This window comes from Cibotium barometz, chromosome 21 (assembly GCF_041138505.1).
Source record: "Cibotium barometz isolate CiBa-2024 chromosome 21, ASM4113850v1, whole genome shotgun sequence".
In the NCBI taxonomy this organism is placed as follows: domain Eukaryota; kingdom Viridiplantae; phylum Streptophyta; class Polypodiopsida; order Cyatheales; family Cibotiaceae; genus Cibotium; species Cibotium barometz.
Window position 1 is genome coordinate 26,361,191 of NC_141066.1, and position 25,748 is coordinate 26,386,938.

General features: G+C 46.2%; 1 protein-coding gene across 1 annotated transcript in view; it reads right to left on the minus strand.

The window, feature by feature from the left end:
- Window positions 1–23,760, minus strand: part of LOC147627001 (signal peptidase complex subunit 3A-like) — a 52,994-nt gene extending 29,234 nt beyond the window's left edge. The window contains exons 1-2 of the mRNA XM_086815587.1: window positions 23,495–23,760; window positions 15,019–15,066 (exon numbers count right to left, since the gene is read on the minus strand). Coding sequence (XP_086671713.1) covers window positions 15,019–15,066; window positions 23,495–23,620 — 174 coding nt within the window. The 5' untranslated portion in view covers window positions 23,621–23,760. The remainder of the gene's footprint in view (window positions 1–15,018; window positions 15,067–23,494) is intronic.
- Window positions 23,761–25,748: the final 1,988 nt, after the last annotated feature.

Genomic DNA, 25,748 nt, shown 5'->3' on the forward strand with positions numbered 1-25,748 from the left:
GAAAGGAGGCACCTGAATCAATGATCCATGAGTGCATACCATGACCACCTGTAAGAAGGGAATGGGCATCAAGTGAAGAAGTAAATAGGACCTCATCCTCACTGCCACCTGCATGTGACACATTGATTTCTTCGATCTTGACTCCACTTTTGCCCTTTGGCTTTACATCTTTGGCTTCATCCTTCTCTTTGTCTTTGCCTTTTCCCTTTTCCTTTTGATCATTTTTCCATTTGTAGCATTGTTTTTTAATGTGTCCCTTCTTGCCACAATAATGGCATTCCAAATCCTTTTTGGAGCGAGACTTGCTCCTTCCCCTTTCTTGGCTTTTTCCCCTTTGCTGGGATCTCCCACGTGCATTCATTGCATTGGACTTTCCAATAGAGTTGTTTTTCCTGTTCATCTCTTCTTGAAGAAGAGCACCCTCAACATCTGCATATGACAGCATAGCATGCGAATTGCTAGTGGCTGTCCTAAATGTGTCCCAACTCTCTGGCAAAGTGCATAACAGAAAAGTGGCTTTGAACTCATCGTCCATTGCCAGCTTTTGATTGATAACTTGGCTGACAATACCATTAAACTCATTTAGATGGGCTGTCATAGATGCCCCTTCCTTCATCTGAAGACCTATGAGTTTCTTCAACCAATACACTTTGCTTGAGGCACTTTGTTGGGCATACAAGTCCTGCAATCTCTGCCACATTCCCCAAGCTGTTTTCTCTTCACGAATGCTGAAAAGTAATGAGTCTGACACAGACAACATGATAGTAGATCTTGCCAGCTCATCCATATCTTCCCACTCTTCAGCAGTAAGAGAAGCGGGCATCACACCCCTTTCTTTGATAGGCTTGTGCTGCTTTTTCTGGAGCAACACATTGTAGCACTGGGTTTGCCAAATATCATAATTATGCGAGCCTTCAAGCTTCTTGATGTGAAGCAATGAAGAGCTCTCACCTGTGGTTGCCATAGCAAAATGCAACCTGTCAATACCTGACTCCCTGCAAAATGTGCAAACACTGCACCAAAAGCACACAAAGTGCTCACGGTTATTCTCCCAAGCTTTATCTCCCACTGCGGAAGCAAGAATGCAACTTTTCTCCCACTTTATGTAATGAAAACACCAAAATCTGGTTGCTGCAGATTTTGGACAGCACCTTAAATGTGCTCTGTTGCCCTTCCAAAGTACTGTACAGCAGTACCAAGTGCTCACCAATGATGTACCAAACCTGTACCGGCAAGTACAGCAGCTGAATTTGAACCTTTTGGTCACTCAAAACAGTGTACAGCCATGCCAAAACATGCACAAAGCTGTGCCAAATCTGTACCAGCAGGTACAATAGCAATAAATGCTCTCCTGGCTGTCCAAATGAGTGAAAATCAGACTTTTACAGTCCCGTACACTGCATACAACAGTCCCGAACAGAAATTGGGCAAAAGCCCCTTGATTGCAAGCTGATTTTTGAGGATTCAAGGCATAAATGTCTTGCCTGCTGCTTTGCCAAGCTCAACAAGCATAAAATCTTGAAAAGCCCCTTGATTTGAGATCAATTTCTGATCATACATGGTACATTGACGCACATGAAGGCATACAGAGTGTTCACGATGCTTCCCCCTGGCCACATATACATCCAATACATGAAAGCCCCTTGATTTACAGGCACATTGAGTGCTTGTAAGGCATCAACACATTATCCACAGCATCAAATGCGATCGCCTGCATGCAAATCAACCAAATCGGCACAAAAGCCCCTTGATTTGCACTGCAATCTGCTGCAATCTGCTGCAATTTTGCCCAAATGTGCGATTTTTCACATCATACAGCATGTATGAGTGCTTAATTGCACAATTACATCAAAAGCCCCAAATTTCGACATCCAATTTCCTGCAAATTGAACCTGATTGTGACCAATTTCCTGCAAATTGATCCTGATTGTGACCAATTTCCTGCAAATTGATCCTGATTGTGACCAATGTCACCCAATTTTGCCAATTTTGCTCAAAAATTGAGCAATTGGGCACCTGTACCTGCTCAATTGTTGATTGTACTTGCTCAATTGCAAATCCCAAAAAAAAATTTGAGGAAAATACCTTGTAATTTCTGATTTTTCTTGCAGGAAAAGGGGGGTGTGCTGAATTTGGTGCTGCTGCAGAAATCTGATGCTCTGTTCAGCCTCGGAAACCTTAGACCTTGCAATAGCATTATGACCATGGGTCTGCTCTAGTACCAACAATGAGGCCATGGCCCACGTACCCTTGGGTTCATGATCACTTGGCATGCATGGGTTTCCTCCACTTGGGTCTTGAAATTTCATTTTTAAGGGGGGAATACATAGCATTAGAACTTGAATGGATACAATTTTAAAAACTTAAACTCCATTATTGCGCCCAAGGAGGTAACAAACACATAGTATTATGTGAGACCCCTGCGCCCTTTGTGCATCAAACTCTAGAGTGCTGGCAATGGAAGTAGAAACCTTGCATGCAGCAGGGCAGAGCTTCCCACTCGGGGCCTAACCCACGAATGTCCGGACAAGAGACTAATCCGGAAGTTCTTCCAAAATTGAACCCTAAAAAAACTTCTCTCGCCCAGAAAGCACTGTTGTAGAAGGTGAGGCCAGAAGGTGCAAGGCGATGGCTGCCCAACATACGTGGAGCGAACCAATTTGCCTGAGGAGAGATTCGCTGGTGCACGCACGAATTGTACTCCTCGCTCGCTTGCTCGCCTTCGCCTTCAACATGAGTCAACGTGAGCGCTAGCCTCCTCGCTGCCTCAGCCACGCTACGGGTCGCCTGATTGCTGCCTTGTAGCGCTACGAGCTCTATCCGCCTTGTGTTTCTGCCTGGTAGCAACACGTCGTCAGTTCGTTGACGTCTTCGCCTAGCGCTACTCGCCTAGGTGGCCGGCCGACTCCATATGCCCAGCAGCCTTCGCTCAACGCCTGGCGCTTCAGTTTCGCCTAGCGCCTTCTACACCCCGTGCGTGCTCTTGCTTTCTTCTCCAGTCGACTACTTCACAATCAGTCGCTAACTGGTCTGTTGCAGCACAACGTCACTTCGCCTCTCTGCTGAAGGAGAAAAGGCTGCCCTCGACTCCTTCTCTTTTCGCCCACACAGAGAAGCGAATAGTTCAACACACGCAGCAAATGAATTCCAGCGATGCAGCACTTGAGAACAAAACCCTAAAAACAAGGCTCTGATACCAGTTGATGGGGAGAGACCAGAATTAGGGTTAGAGTTCATTCATGGGAGACATACACAGAGAAACAAGGGAGAGAGAGAGAGAGAGAGAGAGAGAGAGAGTTGTGGGGATAAGTCAACTCATCAAGTATGAGTGTGTGACTCCCCTATCACACATGTATATTGCACTAGTACACATAGTGCACTTAGTACATTAAAAGTACTAAGTGTACTATGTACTATAACTTATGGGCTTGTACACACTATAAGGGTGGGCATAACGCCTTTACCCCAACACCAATGCTTTGCACCGTCCACGTCTTGCAGCTGCCACCCTGCCCTGCACTGCACGATTGTACCAACGTCGCTGCCCGACTATGTCTGCACGTTGTTTCGCTGCTGTACAACCCATCGCCCTATGCGCCGACTGTACCAGCGCTACCCTACACCAGAGCCGCCGCCCTGTGCGCTGACTGTACTAGTGCCGCCCTGTACAAGAGCCACCACCCTCGCTGCCTTGTGCCGCCCGACTGAACCAGCACCGTCGACCCGCACTGCCCAATTGTACCTGGTGAGCGTACAGATCTCCACCCACCTGCACACTACAAAATTTGGGGATTTGAAATTTTTCAAAAATTTCAACCCACACAAATTTACATATTTACAGGTTTGTGGGATTTGGTAATTTTTGACCTGAAATTGCACATTGTCTGTTGAAATTTGGGGCTTTTCACCATTGAGCCTACAATTGCAACATTGGCACACATTGGCATTGATTTCAGCAAATTTGGTGCATAATTGCACTAGAAATTTGGGGATTTTGCATAAATTGGCACTATTTGCAGGCAATTTTGGGTATTGCAAGCACATTTGGTTGGCATTGGAGCATTTCCCCCAAATGTTTTGGGAGCTATGGCATTATTGTAACATTACTACTCGTTTGAACACACTTGTGACCACCATGTCTGGGAAATCTGGTGATTTATTTGGTATGCTTTCCGTTGAGGATAAGTTGGATGGCACCAACTATCCTATGTGGGCATACATGATGAAACATGTACTTGTTGCAAAGAATTTGTGGGTTTATGTATCAGGGGCTAATGTTAGGCCCATTGCTCTTGCACGAGCAGCAAGTACTTCAGGAACCATGGATGCAGGTGATGATGTATCTTCAGGTGGTGCTACATCTTCTGCACCTTTGCCACCCACTCCAGAACAACTCAGATGGGATGCCAAGGATGCTCAGGCACATGCTTTGATTGCCCTCTCATGCAGAAGGCAAGTTATACCGCACATTCGTTCATGCACCTCTGGGGCTGGTTGCTCTGGACACACTGGCGGGCAGTTTTCAGGGCACCTTTTGATGGGAGAAAAAGTGCATGGCTGCAAGCGCTTCTCTATATTTTTTGGTGCAAAAGTGGAGGACTGGACTGCTCATGCGCTGGCTTCCTCTTGTGCACAGAAGCAGCCGGTGCACAGAAGCGGCTGCTGGACAGAGGAGCACACGTGGGCTGGTTCTCTTTCCCAAGGACAGTAGGCTCTGCAAGCTCTTGATGGTTGCAGAAGGGAAGGTGCTAGGTGGCTGCTGGACTGGCTGCAGGTGGACTGAACAGCCGCTATAGGTACAGGTGTCAGCACGTCATGTTTTCTCTTTCTCTTGTGCGTGCTCTTCTCTTGGGTGGATAGGGGCTGGTTTCTCTGGACATAAAGGCGGGCAGGGGCTGGTTTTTCATGAACACAGACATCATGTCGATGGCGTTCAACTGATGGAACTTTCAGCTTCTCTTTGCTTCAGTTCGAGGACTGTTTATGGGTTGTTTTTGGTTGGCTGCAAATTCAGCTATGTGCTTGGGTTTCCGGCTGCAAGTACAGGTCAATTGAAAGTGTTTCTTGGCATGGGAGTGATGCAAGCTCGCATGGCTGCGTGTTCATGGAGCAGATTGTTTTCTTCTTGCTAGAAAGGAACAAAGGGACCTACAGTTATGGGCATCTCTATGTTTCTAGATGTTTCATGAGGGAACAAGTAACTAGATGTATGCCGTTGTTGGCACTGTTGTTGAATGGTGCCATGAATGGTTCTGTATGGAAACAGGACAGAAGTTTCAAAGGGAAACAGGCCTAAGGGTTTCATGTGGAAACAGGTCGTAGGTTTCTCGAGGAAACATGTTTTTGGGTTTCTCCAGGAGATAGGTCACATGCAGGCAGAAGGTACAGGAATGGACACATGTTTGGTACAACCTTGCTACTGATTGGGCAGGGGACAGGGAATCCATGAGAGATGGATAGTACCCTTGGAAGGTAGAGAGGGTTGGTACAGGTGTGTCGACTGTATGGTATGCTGTGCTGTGATGCGAGTTCTCTTTTGGGAGACAGTTTGGGAGTCTGTGTTGTGATGCAGAAGCACTGGATGTGTCAGGGTGTGCTGCTGTTCATAGGGTGAGAGGCTATGGATGGTTGTGGCAGCCCTGATCTGTTGGGAATAAAGTCCCAGTTTCGCCTCCGGACCTTGATCATCGCGTAGCTCTTTTCGAGAGCTTCGCGGCCATATATTTACTTGTACATTTGGCCCCCATTTGGGCCTTGTAACGGCATTCTTTGTATTTGGTCCGCCGGGCGCCCCATAAGTTGGGCGCCCGCCCATACCCTTGTATCACTATAAATACGAGGTCTCCCTTGAGCCTCAATAAGACAATCAAGATATTCTTGAGCATTGTGTGAGTTCTCTCTCTCTCTCTCACTCTTCTCTATCTCCTCTGCACTTCCTTGGCTGCAAGCTCTTGTGTTTGAGTCATTCTCCTCCAACAACTGGTATCAGAGCTATGGAGGGAAGCTGTATGCAGAAGCTATGAAGTTAGAGGTGTCTTCCACCACTTGACTACGGGATCGTCTGCGTTTTCGCATCAAAAACCTCCCTTCTATCATCAAGATGGTGCGTTTTTTTTTAGAGTACTGCTCTCCTTTTTAACGCAGGAGACTGTTTTGTTTTTTTTTTTTCCTTGCTCTTCCCTCTCCTGCGTTTTCTGCTCCATCCTACGCTGCTCTCCTGCTGCGTTTTCCTCTCCTTTGCTGCCCCCCCTTTGCTGCGTTTCTGCTGCTACGCTGCTGCAATCAGCAGCGTTTGCTGCCGTGTTCTGTCCTTGCTGTACGGCTGCCATCAGCAGCAGCCATCGCTGCAGCCAGCAGCCCCACGACTACCAGCAGCAGCCAACGCTGCAGCCAGCAGCCCCAAGGCCACCAGCAAGCAGTCCGGGCTGCAGCCAGCAGCTCCACGGCCACTAGCAGCAGCCGACGCTGCCTCCAGCAGCCAGGAACTCCGAGCAACTCCAAAGATAGCAACATACTGCCCCTCGGCGGGTTTACATCGACATTCGGTGATTCTCTTGCGCCGTCTCCTTCACCTGAAGTTGTTTCATCAATCTACGAGCATCCTACAGTCAACCCATATCTGGTACATAACATCTTGCTATTGCTTACTTTCTGAAGTGTCAGTTTGATAAGTCATGGCGTCTACAAGTGATCTTAAGGGTCTACTAGAGATTAAGAAGTTTGCAGGCACTGGGTTTGATCTTTGGAAGGCGAGGATTCAGAATATCCTCTATCTGCGGGAATGTGATACTGCACTTGAGCAGTTCAAACCCGCTGCTATGACAGATGATGAATGGGGAATCCTGAACAGAAAGGCCGTTGCCTATCTCCAGATGGCTGTTGCTGATGAGGTTCTTGTAGACCTCAAAGGGCTGACAACAGCCTATGCCGTTTGGGAGAAGCTGAGAAGCACCTATGAGATCACCACGCCAGTGAACCAGGTACATCTCATCAGGAAACTCATGAATATGCAACTTGATGATTCTAAGAATGCAGTAGAGCATATTACTACTTTCACAGGGGTGCTTAATCAGATGCAGGATTCTGGATTGCCTGCTTTTGATGATAAGTTGAAAGCTATCTTTTTGCTCACTACTTTGCCTGACTCTTGGGAAACACTTGTGGTGTCACTTGGGACAAATCCCAACCTAACTTTTGATGGAGTCAGGGGTGCTATTCTCAATGAAGATATCCGGAGGAAGACCTCAGAGACTAGCGGTTCTACAAATGTCTCACGAGGGAGGACGACCAAGCGGGGAAATACTACTACCAATTCAAAGGGTAGAAGCAAGAGCAAGGGCCAGCAATCTGATGTTACATGCTACCAGTGTGGTCGTAAAGGCCACAAGAAGCCAGATTGCAAGTTTTACAAGATGGAGCAAGACCGGAAGAAGAAATCCAATCATTCAAATGACAAAAAGAAGGAAAAAGAGAGTAATTCCAGCAAAGCAGAAGAGTTCGAAAAGGACAAGAGCAAGGCCAATGTGGCCTCTGGTGTTGTCATAGAGGAACTGTCTGACTCAGATGATGTGCTATGTGTTTTTTCTGCTAATGCTCTTGATGTTCATAACTTGCATGTCACAGAACCAGATGTTATTCATGCCTTGATGTATGATTCTGATGTGCTTTCACAGACTTGGATTATTGACACGGGTGCCTCTTTTCATGTAACTCCTATCAAGGAGTGTTTTGCAACTTTCACTGCAGGCTCCCGAGGAAAGGTGTTCTTGGGGAATGATCATGCTTGCAATATTGAAGGTATGGGCACCGTGAATTTGACTTTGCAGGATGGTAGTGAGTTTGTGCTGCCAAATGTGAGGTATGTGCCTGGTTTGAAAACCAGTCTCCTGTCTGTGGGCCAGCTTGATGCCTTGGGATACACGGCCATATTTGGAAATGGCACATGGAAATTGACCAAAGGCACAAGGCTGATTACAAAAGGATGCAAGAAAGGAACATTATATAGCCTTCATGGTCAGGCTTTGTCTGGTAAGTTTATTGCTTTTGCAGAGGTACGCTCCCACATGGAGCTTTGGCATAAGAGACTTGGCCACATGAGCCATAAGGGTCTCTCCATTTTGTCCTCCTTGAACAAGTTTGATGCAAAAGGGAGCAAGCTTGATTTTTGTAATGATTGCTTGTATGGGAAACAGAATAGGAGTTCTTACTCCTCTCGTGCCTCTCGCAAGGCTGAAAAGTTGGACTAGGTCCACTCTGACATATGCAGCATGCCCATTAAATCTAAAGGTGGTTCAAAGTACTTTGTGTCTTTTGTGGATGATCACTCACGAAAAGTATGGATCACTTTGTTGAAATCTAAGGATGATGCTTTTGCTGCATTTCAAAAGTTTTATGCATTTGTTCATACTCAAACTGGAGTGAAGATTAAATGCTTACGCACTGACAATGGGGGTGAGTTTGTTAGTACTAAATTTCAGAAATTTTGTGATGATAATGGCATTAAGAGGGAACTTACACCCCCCTATAGCCCCTCTTCAAATGGTGTGGCTGAAAGGTATAATCGTACACTGTGTGAAAGAGTTCGATGCATGCTGTCCACAGCTAATCTCTCTCAGGATTTTTGGGGAGAAGCCTTGAAAACTGCAGTTCATGTTTGCAATCGATCTCCACACACAGCTTTGAAAGGTGGAATCCCTGAGGAGGTTTGGTCTGGCAAACCGTCCTCATATGCCCACTTACGCATCTTTGGTTGTGATGCATATGTACATATCCGCAAGGAAGACCGGAACAAGCTTGATGCTAAGTCCGAGAAGGGCACCTTCGTTGGCTACGGTGATGAAGGTGAGATGGGCTACCGTGTGTGGTTGCCATCAACCAACAAAGTGGTTCGCAGCCGGGATGTTGTATTTTATGAGGCAAAGCTGCTCCGTAATGTTTGTGCCTCTCATGGTGATCAGAAAAAGGTCAAATTTCAGCAAGGGCAGCCACCCATTGATGCTGAAAATGAGCCCCAGGATGCTTCACAAAGGGCTGAACATAATGAGTCCGTGATATTTGAGCCAGAAGAGGTTGGACAGCCGCTTCATGCTCCTGGAGGTGTAGGGCAGCAACCCCTATATGCTGAAAATCAGGCTGTTCGTGAAAACCCGCAGCCTTTTGATGCTGAAATTATGATTCCTCCCGATATTGACCCCCAACCAGCCAATGATCATTGGGTACGGAGGTCTACTCGTTTTCGGAGGGAACCTCAGCGTTTTGATCCCTCTTTACAACATGTTTTGCTTACAGATGAGGGTGAGCCTCTTACTTTCAAAGAGGCTAAGTCTTGTGAACTCCGAAACAAGTGGGAGCATGCTATGCAGGAGGAGATTAAGTCTCTACATGCAAATGACACTTGGGATTTGGTTGAGTTGCCCAAAGGAAGGAAGGCTATTCCTAACAAGTGGGTGTACAAAGTCAAGACAGTTGACGGCCAGCCTAAGTATAAAGCCCGCCTTGTTGCTAAGGGCTATGCTCAGAAGGAAGGGATTGATTTTCAGGAGGTCTTCTCTCCTGTGGTCAAAATGACCACCCTTCGTGTTTTGTTTGCTCTCACTGCTGTTTTGGATTTAGAACTGTATCAGATGGATGTAAAGACAGCTTTCTTACATGGTGATTTAGATGAAGAGCTGTATATGAAGCAGCCTGAAGGCTTTGTCATTCCGGGCAAAGAAAATCTGGTTTGTAAGCTGAAGCGTAGTCTCTATGGGCTGAAACAAGCCCCGAGGCAGTGGTACAAAAAGTTTGATGCTTTCATGCTTAACCAGAAGTTTAATCGTAGCCATGCAGATCATTGTTTGTATACTAAAACTGATGCAGATGGCAGCCCAGTGATACTTGTGCTGTATGTTGATGACATGCTTCGAATAAGAGCGTTTTGGAAGCTCTTAAGGACCAGCTGAAGTCAGCTTTTGCTATGAAGGACTTGGGTTCAGCTGAACATATTTTGGGTCTTCGGATTAGACGGGACAGAGCACAGAAGTTGCTTTTCCTCTCGCAAGAGAAGTATATCCAGAAAGTCCTTGATAGATTTAACATGGCTGATTCTAAGCCTTTGGGTGCTCCATTGCAGCCCTATGTTAAACTATCCAAGGATGATTGCCCAAAAGATGATGATGCAGCCAGTACTATGCGTGGGGTCCCTTATGCTTCTGCTTGTGGATCTCTTATGTATGCTATGGTTGCTACACGGCCTGACATTGCTCATTCAGTGGGAGTAGTCAGTCGTTTTATGTCCAACCCGGGCAAAGCACATTGGGATGCTATAAAGTCTATTTTGAGGTACTTGAAGGGGACACAGAAGAAATGCCTTATGTATGGTACAGGTCCACTTGAGGTGCAGGGTTATTGTGATTCAGACATGGCAGGTGATTCTGATACCCGCAAGTCTACTAGTGGGTACATCTATACTCTTGCAGGTGGTGCTGTTTCTTGGTGCTCTAGACTCCAGAGGATAGTAGCACTTTCTACTACTGAGGCCGAGTACATCTCCGTCACAGAGGCTTCTAAGGAGGCCATTTGGTTAGCACGCCTTGTCACAGAGTTTGGATTGCCAGAGAGGGCTCCGGTCCTTGGTTGTGATAGCCAGAGTGCCATATACCTGGCTAAGAATGCCATGTTTCATGCTCGTACCAAACACATTGATGTACGGTACCACTTCATCAGACAGGTGCTAGATGATGGTTTGGTCAGTTTGGTCAAGATTGGCACTCATGAGAACCCTGCAGATGCTCTCACCAAAAGTTTGCCAAAAGCACAGCTTGATATGTGTCTACAGCGGGTGGGAGTTACATAGCTTAGAGGAGCTTCACTGGCCCTTTAAGTGGGAGGTTGTTGGGAATAAAGTCCCAGTTTCGCCTCCGGACCTTGATCATCGCGTAGCTCTTTTCGAGAGCTTCGCGGCCATATATTTACTTGTACATTTGGCCCCCATTTGGGCCTTGTAACGGCATTCTTTGTATTTGGTCCGCCGGGCGCCCCATAAGTTGGGCGCCCGCCCATACCCTTGTATCACTATAAATACGAGGTCTCCCTTGAGCCTCAATAAGACAATCAAGATATTCTTGAGCATTGTGTGAGTTCTCTCTCTCTCTCTCACTCTTCTCTATCTCCTCTGCACTTCCTTGGCTGCAAGCTCTTGTGTTTGAGTCATTCTCCTCCAACATGATCATGGGAGAAAGCTTCTGTATGCAGGACTCAATGTGTGAGTCTTTTGATGAGAACAATGGCTGGACTTGTTTGTGGATGCCGAGTGGATATGAAGCCATGATGCAGGGTACTTGCAGGCTTCAGGAGTTCTACTGTGACGGTTGAGTTCCCAGCCTTATTGTAATCAAAGCTCTTATAATCAATTAAAGAAATACCGAAAGGGGGGCCACTGCGTTTTGGGGCCAACCGGTGTCCGTGTACTATTTGCAGGAGCACTCTAGCTCCCCCTGTTTGTTTTCCTTTTCTAGGTCCTCAATGGCGTTGAAGTGTTTTATGTGCGAGTGTTTGTTTCACCGCTCGTCAAATTTCTGAAGGCCGGTTCCAAGGTTCCGTTTGCCGGGACATCGTCGACTTTCTCAAGGAGGCGAGCCCGTGGTTGTCACATCGAAAGCTTCAACATGAGGAAAGTGAAAAGGAAGTGCAAGAGACAGTGCAAGGTTGTGTGTCTTTGCCTATATGAGGTGAAGAGCAAGAGCTGAAGATGAAGCTCAGGAGAAAAGACACCAAGGACAAGAAGTAGTCAGCCAGGAGAACAAGAAGTAGTTGAAGTGTTATGGTGCAAAACATTCGACAGTTTGTCACCGGTCGTATCTTCATAGAGGCTTCATGGGTTCGGAAGACAGTTTCTTTCTATGTTTAGCAGTGGTGATCTACTATGCTTCATCGAGGACTTGTGCTTACCACTTGGGTGGAGTGCAAGCAGGTTTTGGGTGCCTGAGGATGTATCAGATGAGGCTCAGACGGAAGCGGAGGAACTTGACGAGGTTCTTATTCCCGAGCAGATACTAGCACATAAGAAAAGAAAGGTACAAGGTAAAGTTTCCCGTCGCTATCCTGTGAGTTCAAGAGCTGCACTGATGGATGCGAAGTGGATGGAGGAGGGTGACTTCGCAGATTCACCTCACGATTTGCAGCTTTATCTTGATGCCTTTGAGGTGGAGTCGACTCTTGTTACGGCTCATTCAGGTTCAGCAGAGCATAGGTCTGGAGCATTGCTTGATGCTCAAGAGGGGGGTAGCACCTCCGCTCCCTTGTTACAGACAGGCTCAGTTGTCATCTAGGAGTCGCTTGGTGACATCTTTGTATTCACCCGAAGGTACTGAGGCTGGCACTACATCTGCTTATGGGACTTCTATGATATTGTGTACTAGTCACATGAGATGGTACAGTTGGGTATGGTTCACAATCGGCCGCCCCTTGAACTATAACTGAAACTATGGATAACTCTATGGAGGGCATAAGTCTTGCGAGCAGTCCTAGAGTTGGTTTGGTTCATATATGGATTGAACTCTATTTGTGCATGTATGCATACACTTTTTGTGGTATTATTGTATTATGGTGCCATTGGATCCTAGTACCATTGAGAATACATTGGGTAATACTCTGGATTGTGTCGTGTGCTGCATGTATATTGGTATGATACATCAAGTGCTTTATTATGTTCATGGATGCACCACTGGGTGTGACTCCTGCGGGGTGGCCATGAGACATATGTGGGAAGTACTTAGTGGATGTAGTGTTTGGATGCATTGAGTGCTTTCATATGCTCATGTTGTACCATCAGTCATGGGTCCTGTGGGATGCCCATGGGCGTAAGGCTTGCGAGTAGCCCTTAGACTGTTCCTTTAGAGTAGGTAGAGCATTTTGAGGAGCATATTGTTTGCAAATGCATATATGTATCATGCATATGTGTGTCATATGTAGAATGATGCATGGTTTTGTTTTTGGCTAACACAGTTAACGTGTTTCCACTTGGTTTTAGACTTTTGCCGCAGGTTCTGAAGGAAAGAGCAAGAGTTGTTTGTCACTTTGACGTGACAGTGTGGCCATATTGTGCAAGATGATTGTTTTATCACCCAGATGCATTGGAGGGCCATTGCTTTTGCCATATGGGGCGTCTTTGCTCATAAAATGCCAAACTGTGCCATTGAGTGCAATCGAGGACGCTTGCTATTTTTCAAGAGGGGGGTATGTCAAGACCCTGTGTTTTTCTCTGGACAGTATACAATGTGCACGAGGACATGGTGGACAGTGTGAATGGCATCAGATTGGAGTTAAAATAAAAAGTAACCCATGTGTGGACAACCCCATGTGTGGAGGGGACAAAGGTTTAAAAGCCTTTAAAAATAAAAGAACACCTTTCACGGAGGGATCGTGGCCCATATGCTATTATGGGGGGGCCACGTGTGTGCTTTTTCTGAAGAGGGGCTGACGGGCTTCAGAGAGGTGTCTTTTTATTGGTAACAAGGCGGAGGACTGAACTGCCTACTCCTTCTCTTTCTCTTGAAAACGGAGGGCTGGACTGCATGTGGCTGGACTGAGAAGCAGGGCTGCAGCGCATCTTCCTCTTTCGTGGAAAGCAGCGCAGAACTGTAGGCGGACAGCAGGAGGTTCAGTCGGTCAGAACTCTCTCTTTCTCTCCCTTGCAAACAGTCAGGGGGCCAGGGGCTGGTTGCTCTGGACACACTGGCAGGCAGTTTTCAGGGCGCCTTTTGATGGGAGAAAAAGCGCATGGCTGCAGGCACTTCTCTATATTTTTTGGTGCAGGACTGGACTGCTCATGCGCTGGCTTCCTCTTGTGCACAGAGGCGGCTGCTGGACAGAGGAGCACACGTGGGCTGGTTCTCTTTTGCAAGGACAGTAGGCTCTGCAGGCTCTTGATGGTTGCAGAAGGGAAGGTGCTAGGTGGCTGCTGGACTGGCTGCAGGTGGACTGAGGTGTTAAAACAAAGAAGAATAATGTCATTATGATGGTTCGATGGATGTGCCTGGGGGATGGAGTTGGCCACTTTGTGTGGGCAGCTTTGCCAAGTGTGTGGGGCAGCCCATACTAACAAATGAGCGTGGGCACCCCACAGAGGCCAAATAAAAAGGGCGCCTGGTTCAAATGGAGGTAGAGGGTGCCCATATGTCTTTAATGCCCGATGCCTGTTTTAGAGTGTTCAAGCGCACTTATTTGTGTGTCAACACCTCAAGCTTCAAAATTTGTCCAAGACCAAAACAAGGCTTCAAAGCTGAATTTTGGCCTAACTTCAAAGCCCTACAAAATGACCACCACTCGTTCAACAAGCATAGGCATCCACATGGTCTTGTAGCCAACACTGCAAACATGAACAATGCATATACATATGAAACTGGAAATCCCCGTTCTCAAAACTTGTATCCATCCTATGATTCTAGTCACACTACGTACCCTGGTATGTATGTGTTCCAATCACAATGGTGGCCCATGACTGCCAATCTCATTGGCCAATCATCTACTCACACTACTAGAGAATAAGCACGACTGATCACATTAGCCATCTCTAGTCACACTAGAGATGTGGAGTACCAATCACACCAGAGCAGAGCCACCCGCCTCTAGAGTAGAATTAGTTCCAGTCATACTGACTAAAAAATACACACAATGGCTAGTCACACTAGTAATCATCATGTCCCAAAAAAAAGTTTTTGGAATTAATGTTGCTCTTACATCGTAGCTTATCATGCTTAGGGAGCCGAATAGTGACACTAACTCCATTGGTAAGCGTAGTACATTGACTCTTTTTTTTTTTGGCTTTCATTTCCTTTCTCATGTTGTTGACATACAATTCATATGTAACATTTTTTGGTCTCATAGACCCTTCGGGTCTTTTGTAGACGTTAATAAAGTCTCTCTCTCTCTCTCTCTCTCTCTCTCTCTCTCTCTCTCTCTAGAGAGAGAGAGAGAGAGACGTTTTAAAATAGATAACAAAATTATCATTATACAGAGTTTATAAATATAAATGTTCACCTCATCATTTCCTCCTTGTGACCTTCGTAGGCCATCAAACTTTACAACCTGAGAGACAAGGAAAATATTGATGTAAACAAAAGTGATACACTAAAAAGCTGTTCACATTCAGCGCTCTCTCTCTCTCTCTCTCTCTCTCTCTCTCTCTCTCATGCTTCATGCCCCCATTCATGAGGATCTCTCTTCCAAAAGTAATAGTGTGGCCACATGATGTAACTAGATTGGATTAAACGACTTACTTTCCCACTTCAAACGCACAAAAAAGGTGAGGTTTGGGCTAGAGAAAAACAATGAGACAAGTCATCTTTTGTTGTAACTCAAACGAAAGTCATGTGTGCACATGCCATCCCCTCCTGCTAAACTTGATGATGGGGATTCCAACCTTTGACCTTGGATGATTGTCTTCATCCCTTTGTCTCTTCTTGGACTCCCAAACTTGTCATCCTTCCTTCCTAGCAACCTCTTCACTGAAAACCTTGCCATGTCTCTGATTCCACTCCAAATCTGGTGTAGAGATCTGTGCATATGTTCCACTTTGCCCCCTTGCCTTCATGCCCTATCTGCAAACACTACAATGATTTCCTTCCCAAGGTTGATCATGGCATCTTTGCTCCACCCCCCTTGGAACCATTTTCCTGAGAGCCTTCCTTGGTATGCCCCAAATGGCATCCAACCCTCAAGGCTGCCATTCCCTTGGGTTTTGCTGAAACCGACCAGCCCCATGGGATTTCTACCCTAGTTGTGTTACTCTCCTTGGACCTGTGCAGCTTCCTCGGACACCTTCAACACTGAGCTTTGCTGAGCTTCATACTTTGTACCAATGTCACATGCGCAGAAGCTCTCAGTAGCTTCTTTTGGCCCTAAATAACTCAATAGGGACCTTGATACACGATACCAACAAAGACAAAAAGAGACGAGAGAGAGAGAGAGAGAGAGAGAGAGAGAGAGAGAGAGAGCTGTATTTTCAGTATATTATATAGTACAAAGACGGTATAAAACCAATGGCCTTTGGCCTTCCAAAAGAGGTAATCTAAAACCATCTAAAGACTGACTCTTGACCTGCCCAAAAGCGTCATATGAAAGGACTGATTCTGGCCTATCCTTTTTGAAAGAGTGCACAGAGCGGAAGCAGAGTGGCACTAGAATGTGCTGAACAGAGAGTGCAAGAGAGAGAGAGATATGGAGCAAACTATGCTGAATATACTGAACCAAAACAGTCCCAAGCAAGAGACAGTGATAGTCTCATAAGTGAGGGAGCAAATAAGTACAAGACTCAATGAAAAATGAGAGGCCAGCACCCACTATTTATAGTGGGGAAGAGCTGGCCGACTGGAGCTCAGAAACAGGCCGACTGGAGCTGTTGGACATGGCTCACTGGAAAAATGCCAGAATGGCTGGGAAAAATCCCAGAAAAATACTAAAAAAGGGGTGGCCAGCCCACAAGCAAGGGCCATACAAAAGGGGACCAAATGGGCACCATACAAAGCAGAAACTGGGGATGAAAGTGCTAACACCCCCTCTCAGCACCAGATGCTGAACAAACTCCGAGAATCCGAAGATGAGGAGCCAAGGAAGCCTGAGAAACCGGCTTGGTGAACAAATCTGCAGCATTCTCCGCGGAAGGACAATACTCCAAACGCAAATCTCCAGTAAGAACCCGTTCACGAACATAGTGATACTGAATCTCAATGTGTTTCGTACGAGCATGAAACACAGGGTTCTTGGCGATGGCGATGCAACTCTGATTGTCACACCAAAGAAGAGTAGATCCGGTAGGACAGCCAAGCTCCTCCAATAATCTCCGCAACCATATCGCCTCACATGCAGTATAACAAACTGCACGGTACTCCGCCTCGGTAGAGGAAAGCGCCACAGTAGGCTGCTTTTTACTGCTCCAAGAAATGGCTCCAGACCCAAGTGAAAAAACACAACCAGTGGTCGAACGCCGTGTATCTGGATCTCCAGCCCAGTCTGAGTCAGACCATCCAACAAGAGTGCGACCTTGGCCATAGAAGATGCCAAAATCCAGAGTGCCACATAAGTACCGAAGAACTCTGAGAGCACACCGCCAATGTTGCTGACGGGGTTTGGATGAGAAGGAACTCAATAAACTGACTGCGAAGCATATGTCCAATCGGGAGTAGGTCAACCATACCAAACAACCGACGAGAACCCGATACTGTCCCTGATCAGTCCCTAGAGAAGCATCAAGCGAAGAAAGCTTCTCACCAATATCCAAAGGAGAAGATATTGGTTTGCACCCAGTCATCTGAAATCTGTCGAGAATCTCCCGAGTGTACTTCTGCTGAGAGAAGAAAATGCCCTTCGAGGTCTGCCAAATCTCAAAGCCAAGAAAATAGTGCAAGAGGCCCAGATCCGTCATCTCAAACTCTGTCTCCAAACCATCCATAACAGAACGGATCCGCACAGAATAAGAACCTGTAAAGATGAGGTCATCAACATAGACCACAATGATAACAATCAACCCCCTCTCAAGGAGGATATAAAGGTTCGAATCGGCATGAGAACGGCGCAGGCCGAGCTTCTGAAAGAACTCATCAATCCGCTGGTACCAAGCCCGCGGAGCCTACTTTAGACCATATAAAGCCTTCTTCAACCGGTACACATGATCCTGTTTGCCCGGAACAACAAATCCTGGCGGCTGATCAATATAAACCTCCTGTGTAAGCTCTCCATTCAAGAAAGCCGACTTGACGTCCATCTGGAAAACGGGCCATCTATGATGTCCTGCAAGTGCAAGAACGGTGCGAATGGTAGTCATCCGGGCCATTGGAGCGAAAGTCTCATCGAAGTCGACACCAGGGCGCTGAGCATAACCCTTGGCAACCAACCTCGCCTTGTGCTTGTCCAAGCCCCCATCAGCTCGGAACTTTGATTTGAAAATCCAACGCACACCAATCACCTTACGTTGCAGAGGCCGAGGCACCAAAATCCAAGTGCCATTCCGTTCGATAGCATCCAGCTCTGTCTGCATAGCATGACGCCAAGACTCATGTGAAAGAGCCTCGTCCACAGAAGTGGGATCAGAAGGACCATTAATGATTGTAGACATAAGAGCATAATTAACAAACATGTTGCCCTCATGAATTTGTTTCCCTGTAACTCTAGAAGAACGTCGAGGAGAACCAGGCGGAGAAGCAGAAGGGAGCTCACGTAACCGAGAGTCACGAACTGTCTGATAATACCAACCAGGTACAGATCTGCTCGAACTCGCCGGAGGAGAAGCAGGGTCATCATCATCTGACTAAGAATCCTCAGCTGGAGGTGTAACAGTAACAGCGGGAGCAGGAGGAGGAGAAGGAGGTGCAGGAAGAAGCTCCTCACCACCCCCCTCTGAAGATATAGGAGTCTCGTCGAACACCACATCACGGCTCACAACAACTTTACCGGCTTGAGGATCATAAAGACGATATGCCTTGGACACAGTGCTGTATCCGAGAAAAGTCATGCGCTGAGACTTCGAGTCCAACTTGGAGCGGTGCTCCTTAGGCACATGAACATACGCGGTACATCCAAATATCCGAAAATGAACAACGGAGGGCTTCTCACCATGGAAAGCCTCGTATGGAGTTTTGTCAGGAAGAGCAGCAGTAGGAGACCTATTCTGAATGTAGACAGCAGTGGAAGCCGCCTCAGCCCAGAAACATCGAGGTAATGAAGAATGCTCAAGCATAGCACGGGCCATCTCCATAATGGTCCTATTCTTCCTCTCCGCAACTCCATTCTGAGATGGAGTATATGCTGTAGTAAGCTGTCTCTGAATGCCATGTGTCTTGCAATATTGCTCAAACTCCTGGGATGTAAACTCACCCCCTCCATCGGTCCTGAAGCCTTGACCGAGTGACCGGTCTCTTTTTCCACCTCGGCTTTCCAATCACAGAAGTGATGAAAAGTCTCATCCTTGGTCTTCAGAAAGAAAACCCAAGTATATCTGGTAAAATCATCTACCATCACGAGCATGTACAACGCCTTACTCAAAGACGCGGTACTCATAGGACCACATAAGTCTGCATGAATGAGAGCAAGTGATGTCGAAGATCTGTGTGTCGCCTCCTTCAGAAAGGCGGCTCGGTGCTACTTCCCCTGTAAACAAGAGGAACAAGGAGAAGACGGAGCCTTGATGGTTGGTAATCCATCAACCAACCCATCCTTCGAAGCTCGCTGCAGAAGCTGATAGCTCAAATGGCCAAACCGAGCATGCCAAAGAGCAAAAGAGCACCAGTGCTCCTTAGGCACATGAACATACGCGGTACATCCAAATATCCGAAAATGAACAACGGAGGGCTTCTCACCATGGAAAGCCTCGTATGGAGTTTTGTCGGGAAGAGCAGCAGTAGGAGACCTATTCTGAATGTAGACAGCAGTGGAAGCCGCCTCAGCCCAGAAACATCGAGGTAATGAAGAATGCTCAAGCATAGCACGGGCCATCTCCATAATGGTCCTATTCTTCCTCTCCGCAACTCCATTCTGAGATGGAGTATATGCTGTAGTAAGCTGTCTCTGAATGCCATGTGTCTTGCAATATTGCTCAAACTCCTGGGATGTAAACTCACCCCCTCCATCGGTCCTGAAGCCTTGACCGAGTGACCGGTCTCTTTTTCCACCTCGGCTTTCCAATCACAGAAGTGATGAAAAGTCTCATCCTTGGTCTTCAGAAAGAAAACCCAAGTATATCTGGTAAAATCATCTACCATCACGAGCATGTACAACGCCTTACTCAAAGACGCGGTACTCATAGGACCACATAAGTCTGCATGAATGAGAGCAAGTGATGTCGAAGATCTGTGTGTCGCCTCCTTCGGAAAGGCGGCTCGGTGCTACTTCCCCTGTAAACAAGAGGAACAAGGAGAAGACGGAGCCTTGATGGTTGGTAATCCATCAACCAACCCATCCTTCGAAGCTCGCTGCAGAAGCTGATAGCTCAAATGGCCAAACCGAGCATGCCAAAGAGCAAAAGAGCACCAGAAGAAAGCAGAGCGGTAAGTTTGTAGAGGCCACTATCTTGGACTCCCTGAGCCAAGATGCTACCAGTCGCTTTATCACGAATGGTAATCTCATAACGAGAAAAGATCACCTCCGCACCCTGAGCTGTGAGAGTACTCACTGACAAAAGGTTAAAAGCCAAATCTGGAATATACAGAACGTCAGAGAAGTATCTCTTGTCCTCTTCAGAACGGAAGATGGGGATAGTGCCATGACCATGCAATGGCACAGAAGAAGAATCACCCAGAGTGATCTCGCCTGATCTGGCAGTGAAGTCCTCGAACCAATCTCGATGGGGTGTCATGTGAGCAGTAGCACCGCTATCAACACTCCAAGACCGTGACTGAGAAGTCACAAGAGCAAGTATACGCCGAGTACCTGCTAAGAGAAGAATTCCATCATCCTTCTTGGGTTGAGACACTGCCGTTGAGGAAGAGTTCTTTGCTGCTTCATCACGCTGCTTCTTGTAACATTGGGGTGACTTGTGACCCTTCTTGCCACAATAATGACATTCAATGTCCTTATTCTTTGAAGATTTGTTGTCTTTATCCTTATCGGAATCCTTGGAGTTCTTGTCAGAACCCCCTTTACCTTTCTTTTGTTGAGACTTCCCTTTATCTCGTGCTGCCAAAGCTCCATCAGGGCCACCGGAGGTGCCAGTCCGCTCCTCAAAGCGAGACTCTATTTGCATAATGGAGGGGAGAACTTCCTCCCAAGTAACTGGAACAGGACGAGGAGAAGAAACCAGAGACTGAAAGTATGCATCAAACCTCTCTGGAAGTTTGGAGAGCAGCCGAATAGCCATATCCTCTGTGGAGATGTCCTTGCCACAAACAGCAAGCTCGTCCCGGAGATCTTTCATCTTTGAGATGAAAGCAGATAAAGATGGAAACGCAGAAACTGATAAGTTCCTAAGTTGCTTTTCCAATGCCAAAATCCGACCCGGAGACTTAATCTCATAGAGATCTGCAAAAGCCTTCCAAACTTCATGTGCCACATCTGCTGTACGCACATGAGAGAGAACAGCATCCTGACAGTTCAACATCAGGAAGGAGAAAACACGTCGATCATTCGACTGCCAAATATCAATATGTGCCTGAGTCACACCACCGGAAGCAAGGGTGGGAGGGGGTGGCATTGGCTGGTGTAACAAGCCAATCCCAGAGATCCACGCCACGCAAGGCCGATTTCACCTTCACCTTCCATAGGGTGTAGTTGGAACCATCCAACTTGGCAGACTCAGCAAACATATGAAGAGAAGTGGGAGCAGCCATCACAAGAGCTTGGGCTCAATCTCAAGAAATGCACAATCTCTGAAGAAAAGGTGTCCTCCACCACAGGTACCAAGAGTGCCACCAAAGCCAGCAACACCACAAGCCCCCTCTGCAAAGGGAAAGAACCACTGGAGAGGAAAACGCAGCAATGAAGAAGTGTTGTCCTGTAGAAAACAGGCCGCCTGCAGTCCAATCTCCAAGTGGGCAATGAAACGCTGATCTCCAAGAGCCAGACGGCTGAATCGGTGAAGCCAATCTGAAGAAAAAACGACCAGCAGAGTGCTGTCCAGAAAACGCAGCAGCAAAAGCTATGGATCTGGAAGAAAACGCAGAGGAGAAGGTGCTGAAAACAGGGCTGAATCTGGGGCAGCAGAAAGGTTGCTAAACCTGGAGCAATGATACCATGAAAGAGTGCACAGAGCGGAAGCACAGTGGCACTAGAATGTGCTAAACAGAGAGTGCAAGAGAGAGAGAGAGATATGGAGCAAACTATGCTGAATATACTGAACCAAAACAGTCCCAAGCAAGAGACAGTGATAGTCTCATAAGTAAGGGAGCAAATAAGTACAAGACTCAATGAAAAATGAGAGGCCAGCACCCACTATTTATAGTGGGGAAGAGCTGGCCGACTGGAGCTTAGAAACAGGCCGACTGGAGCTGTCGGCTCACTGGAAAAATGCCAGAATGGCTGGGAAAAATCCCAGAAAAATACTAAAAAAGGGGTGGCCAGCCCACAAGCAAGGGCCATACAAAAGGGGACCAAATGGGCACCATACAGAGCAGAAACTGGGGATGAAAGTGCTAACACTTTTCATAAGCCCTTCACATGCTAGTCAGTTTGCCCTTCATGCTGTCAGCCTGCTCACGACTGATGACATCTGCATTTATTGAGGCGCCTGTCACACGTGAGCTTCTGCTGCTGGCAGACTGCTCCCTATGCTGACCGACAGGGCCCTGGGCTTGTCATAAGGCTGCCTAAGTACTTTAATCCTACTGTTTATCTGCTGCCCTATCAGGGATTAGCCTAGAGATTGGCCATGTCCATGTGTGCACATGACATTATATCACCTATGTTGAGAACTCAAAAAGCTTCCAACTGATATCTAACTCCAACTGAGAGCATGCTGCCTGTAAAGAGGAGACAGCTACCCATCTAGAACAAAAACAGTGATTACTTCATGAGCTTGTGCATAGATTGACTATGAGACATGATAATCGGCATCTCCCAGCATGTTGACCAAACATGGGAATGCCATATGCTGATTGCTCCCGAGGGGGTTTTACACACCTCCACAGACATCATGTATAAACCATTGAATCTGCCGATGTTTTTCCCTGCCCCTTGGTAGGAGTCCAAGAGCTATTTGATGAGGACGGTTAGAAGCACCACATGTACCAACATAGCAAGGATGTGGGGTTCAAGGTGGGAGACTCAATTTATTGGCGGATCACTAAGCAGAGGTTGGAACAAGTGGGGAACAACTGCCTAAGCTAGTTCCCTATCATGCTGCAGAGTTATAAGATGTGTGTCCTACAGCAAGGTCAAACGTTACGTGTCTTGAGGTCATGAAAGGCCACGTGTCCTGCAACAGGCAGGATGTCACAATTACAACTTCGGGTAAGGGTTCTCACTGGTCTGATGATTTGTGTATGTATGTTCGTACGCATTATAGCCTGTTCTCACCATCATTAAGGCCCACCACCAAGGAAATGCAGCTTACCAAAAAAAAAAAATCAAATTTTCTGTCGTAACACTTTTTGAACGGTTCAGCAAGGAAATGAGCTGGTGGTAAATTTAAGCAGCCCCAGGCAAGGCTAGTTCAAGAACCCACTGGTGGGCATATGGTGGCTGTGTGCAATGTTCAGACCTAGTTGCCAGCCGGCTGAGCCCCAGGTGGCCAGCCCCCTAAATCGGCTGCTTACGTTTCTGTGAGCACTGATTGATGGAGCCAGTCGTGTTTGAATATTTCAACGATTCCGCGGTAGCGCGCTGGCCTGATGGACGTCACAGATCTGCTGAGATGCTGGAATCAAGAGTCTAGGTCGAAGATAGTAACCACAAGGGCCACAGAAATGAATAAGGTTTAGGCTTGGACCCTAACGAACAGATGAAACCAGGAGCACTTCCATGGTTCAAGAACGTGTAAAATATAAACACAGTTATTCACAGAGACAGAGAGAGTTGAGAGAGAAGGTACCTTGATGTCGATCGATGGGTTGGAGGTGTGGATGATGTCGGTCATGGAGGCAGCGAAGCAGATAGCGGCCAGGGCCAGCAAGGCGAAGGTGAGGGCAGCATTGAGCCTGTAGAGGTAAGAATGCATGGCTCCCCTATACCCTTCGTCCGACTGTTAGCCTGTGTGCCTCTGTGTAGTCCGCGTTGGAAGGCTCCTAGGGTTTCACAAACGGGAAAAGGGACAAATTACAAATGCAAGTAATGTAAATTCTTTTTTTTTTTTTAGTAGGTCTCTGCATGTGCCATTCTTAATTTTATTGTAATCGTATTGTTGTTGTTGTTGTGTTAAATATGTAGAGATTATGTTGCTGTTAATATGTAGAGATTATAAGATAAAATAGCATGGACTTTATTAATAAATTTGACTAAGGCTGATTCCCAGACTCTGTAAATTTTGTCTCTCTTAATTAATTCTTGCGCTTGTTGGTAAAAAAATAAATAAATTTGACTAATCACAAAAAGTACATAACTTAAATTATCAACATGTTCCCCACAAATTCTACCCAAACCGGCCAACCACTTGCAGTGTCGATATAGACCTTAGGAACTCAATAGCTCGGTAATAACATATCTACTTGGTTGAGCGTTGTTATGAGAAGGAGAGGGAATGTAGTGAGGTGAATTTGTTCCAAGCAAAGGCTAGGAAGACTTCCACATAGTGCATCAATTGCAGATAGATGAGACGTATGTGAGTAGTATCCTAATCACAAACAAGATTGCATTGTGGACAACAAGATTGCAAGGATTTGGACCTACCAAGATTCCTAGAGTTGCAAGGGCTTAGACTTGGATAGGGCCCAATGTGCCATTGATTCCATGTCCAAATGGAGGGGCTGGAGGGAGCTTCTTTGGTGGACCTTGGTTTTGGCAATGACACCATTGTCCCATCAAATCCCTTCTGAAGAAAGGAGCAAATCATATGATACAAACGAAGCTACAAGGGCGTTGGGGTTTGTAGGTGGAGTTAAAACAATCATGATGGTATAATTAAAACAGGCACATGCAATAGTGAATTCAAAAAAATGAATAGCTAAACAAGTTACTAGTTGCTAGGCCCCTTTTTGCATGAGCCATATAGTTAAATTTCGAAAAAGAGGCAAAATTAGTTATCATTTAATGAGAGCAGAATCACATTGAATCAAGTTTACAACAATAAGACCAAACAAACATGCTATCTATATTATATTAAAGTCACATAGGAAATAAAGCATTTTGATATATGAGAATATTATCCAATTGATTTCTTTCAAAACTGACACATTTGACAAAGGACCCTTTGAGTGAACCAAAACCCCCATTCCTCACTCTTATTAAAGGCAAGACCAAAAAAGTATAAATACAAGTCACCCCCAATTCAAGTGCAAAATGATTTACTTGAAGTGTCTAAAGCTTATTTCTTAAAATCGCCTTCTTTTTCGAATGCAAGATTGGGTACTAAAATTAGATGCTCTTTTGCTAGATTCAAACCCAGTATCTCCACTTTGAAAGGCATGAGAGTACTGCTTAGGTTAGTGCCTATTGGACAATGTGTCATAATCGTTGTCTCCCTTCTCTCATGTTTTTGTCAAATCCAAACTTGATTAAGAATACGACTGAAAGTGATTGTGAACACTCAATCATTATGAAGAGATTGGTTTGCTCAAACATGAAAACCACCCGAAGGCCATCACGGAATCTCTTAAAAAAAACGAATGCTCTTATTCTACCTTGTTACACTAGTCTTATGAAGCTAGATAGAACACTCAAGCACTTGAGGTGACCCATGCGTCATGCAAACCACTAATTTGGTTATGTATCATTAAAAACTATGCCAAGGGTCATATGCTTTTGATGCATGTCAACTTGGTTGGAAGCCACCCACCACCCTCAACCCAATGGCGTGCTATCACTAGCACGTCATTGAACACACACGGCCCGCCCCGCCCCTCCCCCACTAATTTATCTCCTCGCCTACATACATGAATTTTATGTATAACATCTCCTACCATATGTATGCACATTTTCAATGAGCATTATTATGATATAAAAGTGTATTTACCATGTTGTACCATCCAATAAAAAATGTTCATGCACCTTAGGCATTAAGCTTGCATCATGATGAAATAAAAAAAGTATAGGCACCCTAGGGTCAGTTACTCCCAAGTGGCCTAGTCATATGAAGTATTTAAGTAAGTTACTTCATGTTGTAAGGACTATCTTCCCATTTGTGCAATATA